At 35.6% G+C, this 10,396-nt stretch overlaps 2 protein-coding genes across 2 annotated transcripts in view; both read right to left on the bottom strand.

The window, feature by feature from the left end:
* The window catches only part of LOC133190548 (adhesion G protein-coupled receptor L1-like), a 185,637-nt gene that overhangs the window by 65,488 nt on the left and 109,753 nt on the right, over positions 1–10,396 (bottom strand). The window lies entirely within an intron of this gene.
* LOC133190553 (inactive pancreatic lipase-related protein 1-like) lies at positions 73–9,049 on the bottom strand. Its single transcript, XM_061326244.1, has 7 exons — positions 8,997–9,049; positions 8,316–8,617; positions 5,654–5,882; positions 3,851–3,967; positions 3,303–3,425; positions 2,486–2,728; positions 73–153 (listed from the first exon to the last, which is right to left on the bottom strand). The coding sequence occupies exons 1-7, from the start codon at positions 9,046–9,048 to the stop codon at positions 143–145; spliced, it is 1,077 nt and encodes a 358-aa protein (XP_061182228.1). The 5' UTR covers position 9,049; the 3' UTR covers positions 73–142.

Genomic DNA, 10,396 nt, shown 5'->3' with positions numbered 1-10,396 from the left:
TTGTATCTGTTTTTTTCTTTGAAGTCAGGAATGGGATAAAATTCGGTCAACGGGGATATAAAATGTAAAGTATAAGATAAAGGGTTTTCTTTCGTATATATTTTATTGGAGAAGTTTTTTGTAAATCAATTCATGGTCTTCCTCAGGAATTTTCTGAAATAAAATTAAAAATAATTTCAGAAAACAAATATATGGTATAAAATATACGTATTATATTGTTACAACATGTGTATGAGATTTAATCTCTTTGTTCCATTATGTATTGTCAATACATTTGGAAATCTTTATAATTAAGATACATTAACGGATGTTTGATCAATGTAAAAATACCAATAAAATACGAAACCAAAAACAAACACAAACTTTGCGGATATAAAATCCAGAAGTATCTGATGAGACTGTAAAAGTTGCAATATGGTTATACCCTCCGCCTTTCTGAAAACTATCAAAAAGTGTTCTTGTCGCAAAGAGAAAGTAGGAACCTAACCCCCACCTTCTGATGGTTTGAAGATACTGAAGACAGTACATAAACGATTGCGTTTAGGATTGCCCAAGAAATCACTTGGCACTGACAACAAAATTCCAATTTGAAAGAGCAGTCTCCTACACTCCTAACAAAGACAGAGTTATATCACACGCACACCCCATCTAAGTCAGTGTTGTATCATGAAATATAAAATTAGCAAAGCCTGCAACCGAGTCTGGTAAGAAATGTCTAAAGTTTACATGATATGTAATTCAGTAACCTTGTATAGAAATATGTCAAAACTGACTACTTCTGGCGGCGATCAATTGGACCAAGACAGCGGTAGATGCAGTCCTTGTTTATTTTAAGCTACTGGGATACCTATCTGTGCTATGTAATCGGAGAATACGGGGCCTATAGTTTTTTTTGGTCTGTCCGTCTATTTGTCCCAAAACTTGAACCCTGGCCATTACATATGAATGCTTATTTCTACATGTACGTCTTTCATATTTCACACTTGTATGTATTTCTTGTGAAAAGACTTTTTTTGGTGGTTCAACAATTTATTGCCTTGACCTTTGAGTTTGATATACTTCTAAAAACTTTAACTGGATTTTATCCTTGGTCATAATTATGAACGGTTGGTGCTAGGGCTTTTATATTTCACATGTCATTCCTTGTGGCCCTTTGTTTGAGTGCCATCATTTTTGACCTCATTACCTTGGAATTTGATTTACTTTTGAAAAACTTTAAAGCTGAACACGATTCGTAAAAGGAATTTGTCCGCCATATTCGATTATTCTCTTGCTATATCTGAGGGCCCCTATATAATCCGCTCACTTAGTCACTGTTCAGTGTAATCAGCTGTCACCGGTGTGGACGGACGCATGCTATACAGCACTCGGTAGCGAATAAAAATTACTGTGTACTTCTTCTACGGCAGGACAGAAGGATACCAAAGAAACTTACAACAACTGCACAAGTCAGTGCAGTATACAAACAAACACAAATACACGTAACTGCAATAAAATAAATAAGCAAAGGCAATGCAAGATAACCAGCACGGACATGTGTCGCCATTCAACGCCGATACCCTCGACAATAAAGCAGTCCGATGTAACGAATGCGAAAGGTATATCTCGGTGCTGATATCGTAGATAGTATAATCGAATATGGCGTATGTCTATTTACGAAACGTGTTCAGCTTTAACCTTGATCATAACTTCCGAGCAGTTGATACTATGACTTTCATATTTCACACGTGTATTCCTTGCGACAAGACCTTAAGTTTCTTTGGGTACCACTATTTTGACAGGTTAAAAATTTTCAAAACAAGTAAATTGATTGATTGTAAGTTGTTTTACGTCCCATTCGAGAATTTTTCACTCATAGAGAGACGTCACCATATACCGGTGAATGGCTTCAAATTTTGACCTTTACTCGGCACTTACGGCCATTGAGCAGTGAGGGATCTTTATCGTGTCAACGCCTGCCGTGACACGGGACCTCGGTTTTTAAGGTCTCATCCGAAGGACCCATAACTTTCACTTCAAAGTGCCGAGCGCATGGTGAAGGAACAGTTGCTACCTATTTTTTAACGACTTAGGTCAGTCGCGGCCGAGATTCGAACTCACGACCTCACGATCACGGAGCGAGCGCTCTACCGAATGAGCTACCGTGAAGGGTCAAAACAAGTAAAAGTCCAAAGTCAAGGTTATGAAGACTAGAATGGTGGTACCCAAAGAAAGATCTTGTCACAAAGAAAACATATGTTAAATATGAAAGCTATAAAACAAAACGTTCAAAAGTAATTGCCAAGGTTAGTCTTTCAAAAGTAGGTCAAATTCGAAGTGTACAAGGGTGGCAATGGGTTGCCATATGTTTTATTCACTGATGCAGGCATGAATAAATGAATAATATATCGTTTTTTTCTGAAGTTAAGATTTTTCTAATGTGTGTCATTATGAGAGATTTAAAAGGTATAGACAAATGATAAGTTTATTTCAAAATCCCACTTACTGCAAAATGGATTTTGGCTGTTCGTTATTAAGTAATAATTGCCTCGCCTGGAGCTGGATTTAATGGCATCATTGCCCATCACAGGACAAGGGGAATCCCCACAAACGTTGCAGGTGCCCTTCACAAAATCGTTGTAGGTATCGCAGGGGTAGGCAGTGAATTGACAGTTTGGTTCTTTGACGAGGGACTCCGCAAAATAAAAGTACGATCGAGAATGACTGCATGAGATAGATGTAAAGGCGGCTGAGAAAAAAAGAGAAACAGTTAAAATCCAAGGACATGCAGCGGGGAGTGTTTGATAAGAATTTTTTGTAAGATTAACAAAACACTCTCAATAAACTAGCAATACTGTAGTCCGATAATTTTTATCGGAAATAAAAATCAGGAAAATTAAAGTGCTGTAAGGTATGCTGATTCAGCACACGTGGCAAATTCTAACAATTTTCTTAAATCAATTTTAAAACGTTATCGGCAAATCAACGATGTAACAAATTACTTGTTCGTCACAATGTGACTTAAGAAGAAAACCTATTTACAAGTTACAATTAATAAAAAACATTGGGGTCCTTCTCGTCTGAATAATTTAGTAAAGCCAAGCTAAATAATCAGTGTTTATATGGATTTTAGACGTATGCAAAAACGGTTTTAAAAAAGTTATTTTTTAAATAAGGTTTTCCAATGTCCACTCATTTTTTTATGTAGTGCCACCAAGTAAATTGAAGAAAATCGACATTTGACAACATTGAAATAACATGATTCCCGATAATCTTGACTCCAAAAACATTGATGTTAATTTGTGCACTTGAAGAGTACTAACCAGTGAATCGTAAGGATAAAAGCTCCTCCAAGCTGGTTTTATACGGTGGCGGGCAACCTGGTTGATGACCGCCGCCATTAGGAAAAAAGTCAATGTGTCCACACGACTTCCTTGTTCCAACTCCTATTTAAATTTTGAAAATAACTTGATAGAAAATAAGAAAAGGGATTTTTACGGTCAAAAAATTACTAAAAATTACTCGATTATCAAATCAAATTTGAGAAATTTGCAAGCCCTGCTAGATACCTATCTTTTAAATATTAGATGACACTAGACGAATGCATATACTACAGTGTACAATTTTAGTCATACATTTTTGACAAGGACTCCTTGCCAGACATACCTCATTCTCACAACGGCAGGGGTTCAGAGTCCATTTGGCTGCAAGACCCTGACAAACTGAGAATGGGCCGCTTCTCTCAATGCGAAGCACTAATTAAATTGGGGCTTATATATATATATATATATATATATATATATATATATATATATATATATATATATATATATATATATATATATAATGCCAACGTTTTTATTACTTTTACCTGCATCTTCGATCGGAAGTGCATCAGAATGAATAACGTCAACAAATTTTGCGTCGCTAGGATCCAACCGAACCTCTTCAGCATAGCGCTCAAACAATGGCCCTGCCGGGTCTAGTCCTGTATAAGTTATATATAGTAACAAACTAAAACAAGTGTACTTAAAAAGTGGACGTTTGTTGTATTTAGATATGATTGCAATTTACCATTATTCCTGAAATCTAAATATCGATAAATAGGAATGTACACTGTATACTACTGGAAGCTTTAAAAATTCATGTAATCGAATAGAGGAGATAAAGGTGACCAACGAACCATTAAAACACTAGGAATATACGTTCCAAAAATATATAGAGAAAAAAAAATAGGCAAGCTATAATTGATTAAATATCGAAAAATTTAGATTCATGAGAAAAGAGGAAATTGTCAATTTTGGGAAAAATGAACACGTAGTGTATTTAAAAACTACAATATAATGCAACTATTCTTCCTAATACACCTAAAGAAATTATTAAACTAATAAGTAGATTAATATTTAACTTTGTTTAGAATACTGAAGACCGTATAAAAGAAAATACACTTACAGGAAAGAACAGAAAAATACATTATTGAAGTTGAATCTAAATTTAAGGCATCCAAAGCATATTGGGTTCCATTATTACTTAATTTGAAATCTAGTCCTGCATCATCTTTAAATTATTTATTTTATAAAGTCATTATCACTAGAATACATAAAAAACTAATCTAATAAATGTATATGACTATCAAGAACTAAAAAAAATCTCCCTAAATTCAATAAAAAAATCAATTTGTGCTTTCAATGCATGTATAACGACAAAATATTTACCAAATTTTTCCACAAAAGAGTTTTTATCTTTACCAATATATGGAAAAACGAAATTTTTTACGAACAAAATTTATTTTAAAAAATGAATTAAAGCGGGAATAAATTCTTTACGCAAAAGACTTGTATAACATAAATGGTTCGTTCCATGACATTAGATACTTCTGTGATTAAGATTTTATATTTATGTGAAAACCTTATTCTGAAGACAATAATTAACCAACTTCCAAATACATGCATATGTGAAAAGGCGCCATATATTAATATTAGATATAATATGTATGTACTCTTAGAAGGGAATAGATATGTTCTTACAACCGATGTAAAACCATGTCTTCTACTACATAATCATTGAGAGAAAAAATTTAAGACAAACAGAAAATTATTGGAGTCAATTGTTTGGTGTTCCCAAATATTTATGGACATTTTTCTACTGCATGAAAATTACAAGAATTCCCGATAAACACGTACCAAATTTAACTTTTAATTATTCTCTCATTATATACATTCTACATTTTAATTTTGTTCCAATTTTAATATTGCCAAAAAGGTGGCATACATATTTCTTAAACATTTCTTGTTTTCATTATAATGGTATTTTATTTCAATTCATTTGTTTGACAATAATTGTACTCATACACGTAAAATAAGGAAAGGATTTAGTAAATTGAAAGAACTTGTATCCAATCCTTTTGTACATATAATACAATAAAATACCCGGCATGTTCAACTTTAAAGGCTTGGGTTCCTAGGCCTCACACAACATAATCAGGACAGAAAAAGCTAACAGACAGATAGACGAACAGACGAGAAAGCTTATAGCATAATACGGCCTGTCAAAAGACGGCTGTATTTAATAGTCCATTTTGACACATCTTTTGGTCCATACATAAAATAACTGCAATGTTTTTAAACAACCCCCACTCACTGTGTATGCAGTTTATATATAAGTATTGTAGAACCTGTGATTCTGCCCAGATGTGGTGTACGTTGTCCTATATAACCAGAAGTTTGGGCCCCTAGACTGTGCCCGATAACATGGACGGTCTCCATTTTTGCTCCATGTTTATCTCTAACCATTTCCAAGAACTTCGCCACAGCTGCTCCAACCACTCGTGTATTGGCGGCAGAGGCGGGGTAAATCTTGTTGGCTCCGTTCCTCCACTGAACGGTTACAACGTTGCAGTCTTCCTGCGAAGAAGATCTTAAGTGCTATAAATCTTATTTACCCAATAATAAAATTTCTTGAGTAAATAAAAATGCACTGATATATATATATAGAGAGAGAGAGAGAGAGGAGAGACGGAAACACGGGAAAACCTAGTAAGCGGTTTCATTTTTCTTCAGCGTGTCTGAAGAAAATGTAACAGCTTACATTTTATCATCCTTGCAATGCCAGGGGTCCTGATTCAACATGTTGCCGTTGGACCCCTGGTATATTTAATTCAATGATTCGTGGACTGATAGTAGCGACATCTTTCGGAAAAATTATAAATCTTTATTGTTCTTCATTTCTCTAAACCATTCACATTAAGCCATTCTATGATAAACAACTTAGAACACGTGCATTTGAGGTGACAACTGAATTCTTTCTGTTTACATTAACTAACTCCTTAAGAAAGCTTAAATTTGATTGGTGCTTCTCAATGAGAGAAGCAAGCCCTAAAATATCAAATGAAATTTGCCAGGGGTCTAACGGCAACGTGTTGACTCAGGACCCCTGGCATTGCGAGGATGACATTTTATTCGCTCATTTTTAAATTGCTGTATATGTGGTGGCTTTGATTTTTATTTCAAAGAAAACCTCCTGTTTTAACATCGCTCTAGGTTCTAGCTAAGTTGCACGTTTTTCGCGTTAGGTGTTCGGAATTAATAAGCTATAACGGAGATGTCTTCAATTCTTTTAATTCAAGATACGTGTTATGGTCATCTCAAACTAGACCATCTCAATGATTCATAAAAGAACAAGGACATAGGGATTGGTATGTTGAGCACTTCTCAAAACAATACATTGTTTGGATCTTTGCATAAAAAATGAGTAAACAGACATTCACTGTAATGTCAGCATTATACTAGATTTAAGAAAGAATGCAATTACATTACCATTACCTCGCACGCGTGGTGCTGTGCTTTGAGCGTTTGCTCTACCCTAGAGTCGCAGCGTAAGGAGTTGTTCCTTACGTCGAGGGTTCAAATCCTCTTTGCGACGTGGAGACCGGTCATTCGGATGAGACCATATAAACCGAGGTGTTGGCACGAAAAGATCCTTCACTTCTCAAAGATCGTAAGTGCCGAGTACAGGTCTTAATTTGCAGCTCTTCACCGGCAAGTGGTGGCGTCTCAATATGAATGAAAAATTCTTGAAGGGATATTAAGCAACAAAAACATTACCCTTATATGTTCATGTTATGCACACTTTTTGGCATTACACATTACTAGTATTACTTCGTTTTAAATGTTTTAATATTTTCAATGTCCGCCGGAAGGGACGTTAAATTGTGTCCAAGGATAATATCTCCCTTGGCACGCAAAAGATCGTTTCTCTGGTTTTCGAACAAAAGGAGGTTCCCGGGGGGGGGGGGGGCGAGGGAAGTCAAATGTATTCAAAACCCATCACGAGAAAAAAAAAATTCACCGCCGAAATATGACTGAAATACTGCTGACTCGGCGTTAAATAATAAAGCAATCAATCAATCGGTATAAAGTAATGCATTACCATTACATTCGGAATTTCCATCGGCATTACCGTAATGGTAATACATGTGGTTATATTATATTATAAATGTTTTAACAGTCGCCCGCGTGGCGCAGTGGTTAGAGCGTTCGGTCTAGAGTCGCGGTGTAAGTAGTTGATCCTTACGTCGGGGGTTCGAATCCCACTGTGGGAAGTGGAGACTGGTCCTCCGGGTGATACCGTATAAACCGAGGTCCCGTGTCGCAGTAGGTGCTGGCACGATTAAGACCCCTCACTGCTCAATGGCCCTAAGTGCCGAGCATAGGACAAAATTTACAGCTCTCCACCGGCAAGTGGTGGCGTCTCCATATGAGTGAAAAATTCTCGAGAGGAACGTTAAACAATAAACAAATGTTTTAATATTTTCAATGTTTAAGTCCAACGAAAGGGACGTTAAATTGTGCCCTATGTCAAGAATAATACCCCCTTTGATCTTGTTTTAGATAGATAGATAGATAGATAGAATTGACTCTGTGTGTGTGTGTGTGTGCAGAAAGACGTAGAAATACCCTATTTATACTGAGAAAATATGAAGTGGTATTGTTTCTTTCTATCCAGTGGATGTTTTTTCTCGAATTAACTTGTATATATACTTTAACTTATATAAATATAAAATCTATTTCAACGAAGTTGAAAGTAATGGAAACAATTACTTTTCTCAGTTAAGTCATATGTACAATCGAGCCTTGTTAGTCCGGACACTTGTGTCTCAAGCAAATCGCCAGGAGGATTACAAAAATGTACTTGGTATAATTGGTACGTATAAATGTTCATTCTGTTTTCCCACAAATTTCGTCCGGAAGGTGAAGCGTCCATATTATTTGCGTCCGGATAAATGAGGATCCACTGTACATGTTCTCGTATATTTTGATAATGATAAGAAAGCATACCTTTTTAAGAAATAGTTTTGAAATATTTTGAACCCATGCTTCATTGGCGTTGCTCATGTATCCATGTATGATGATTTTAATTGGATTATTGGGGTTAAAACTGGACCTAGATACGGAGGAAGTGTCATTGTATCCTATCCGTACACCAATCCTCGAGTTAGTTCTTGTAAAAAGAGTCAAACTAAATTGTATGGACTCTGGTGATTCCGGAAGATATCCGAAGGTGTTGTCGAAAGGATCATCAATGGCAAAACAACCAAGGTCTCCGTAACAAACTTTCTTTTGTTCATCCAAGAAGAACCCTTCAAACATTTTACGGAATGATTACGTTATGAACATCCATGCCTTTAAAAATTAGAATCAGAGTTACATACACTGCACTTCTAACACGTCAAAATTAAGAAAAAGAATACATAAAAGAAATGTAGAGTACAGGATATACACTATAGATGTAGCAAGTGGTTAGAATAATGCTACAATCATTTATCATATATATTGTAATTCATTATATCTTTGAAATTTTGCCTACGTAATCTTAAAAGTACTTTGTAAGCAGATAAGAATGTAATTAATGCTAACCCACTGTCTACAAAAGGTAGGCCATTGAATCATACTATCACTTAGTTATAAAATTCGTGTAAAATACTCTCAATATATGGGGAAAGTAAGAATTTAGCTTACCAAATGAATATCCGAAGGTTACACCGAGCACTAAGAAACCTAATGCCTGCATAGCTGCGGTCTTATTAATTGTGACCCAAAAGTGAAAGATAAGGAATCAATGTTCGGTCATTGCTCGAAGCATTTATCAGATGAAAACATTAACATGTGTGTCGCAAACTTTAAATGTTTGTTTTTTGCTGCAAAATTCATCTTTCTTTGTTTAGCTTTCATAACCTTGTGTACTTTGAGAAACTCCCCGCTCTGCATTACAGATTATCCAAAGTCAAACTCCTTAAGAACCTTCAATTTTCAAATCACTCTCTCTTTTCCTAGCCGTTGCTGTTTTCTTTCCCATAATGTAAACGTTAATCATCTCACTATCTTTCAGCGTCGATCACTATTCTCTTACTGTAGCATCGGGATGTCTGATGGAGACGGTGCTGACCAAACGTTAGTTCATTCCGTCGACTCAGCAACAACGTCAAATCAAAATCACGCCTCTGTCACGATCTTTCCACAAACCATGGGACGATTTTCATAAGTTTTGATTCCTAAATTGTTATGCATTATGTGTCCCGTATTTACCCCCATTTTGACTATTTTGTCACCTATGCTCGCTAGTGGAAGCCATGCATCAAATCTGACAGCAGGCGAAAATTTTAAAAAGGGTAGCCTTTGAAAAAGCAGCCAATCAGAATCTTCCTATATTCCATAGCATGTTAAAATTACAAAAAAGAACAAGTACGCGGGAGTGATGAATTTTTGATAGTGGAAGAAATTTTAATTTTCCTAATCATTGTGTCCTTTCAACACTAGAGGTTTTTTCAAAAATTTTCTTCCCCATCCTTACATATTTTGAAGGAAAACAGGTTAGTTTGTAAGAAGTTTGTTTAACCCTTAACCAAACAGTGTTTGACATGACCCCAAAGCGGAACCAAAATGGTCATATAGTCAAGTGAAAATGTACATGATCCTAGAAACTCTTATTCTCTACACCTGCCCATCTTATAGGAAACTATGCATTATTCGGAAAAGCATGAAGCCTCTTAGATACTAAAATGTTTTCATGACCCTCAAGGCAGAGGTTCTGCCTCATGTGGTGCCAAAAATGATCACATAGTAAAAATGTATATAATCTAATTAAATCTTTGAAAGTATTCTCTTCTTGTGCACAACTGAATGCATTGTTAGAAAGAACTTGAAACCCTCTACCAAAATAGTGTTTTTCATGGCCTCCATGGGTAGGGGTTCTGGCCAAGGACAGGGTATAAAGCAGTACATGTATTAAAACTGTTAAAAGAAAATCTCCTTGATTTTTTTTTTATCAAGAATTCTTTTCAAAATAGCTATACGAGATATCAATGCATCTGGATTAATTGCAAATATGTTTTTTTATTATGTTCAACAGTTGTGGTCAA

The sequence above is a fragment of the Saccostrea echinata genome, unplaced genomic scaffold, assembly GCF_033153115.1.
Source record: "Saccostrea echinata isolate AGI-Se365-2 ecotype Australia unplaced genomic scaffold, CSIRO_AGI_Sech_v1 ptg000022l, whole genome shotgun sequence".
NCBI lineage: Eukaryota > Metazoa > Mollusca > Bivalvia > Ostreida > Ostreidae > Saccostrea > Saccostrea echinata.
The sequence above is the reverse complement of the archived record's forward strand: the minus strand, read 5'-3'. Positions and strand labels throughout refer to the sequence as shown.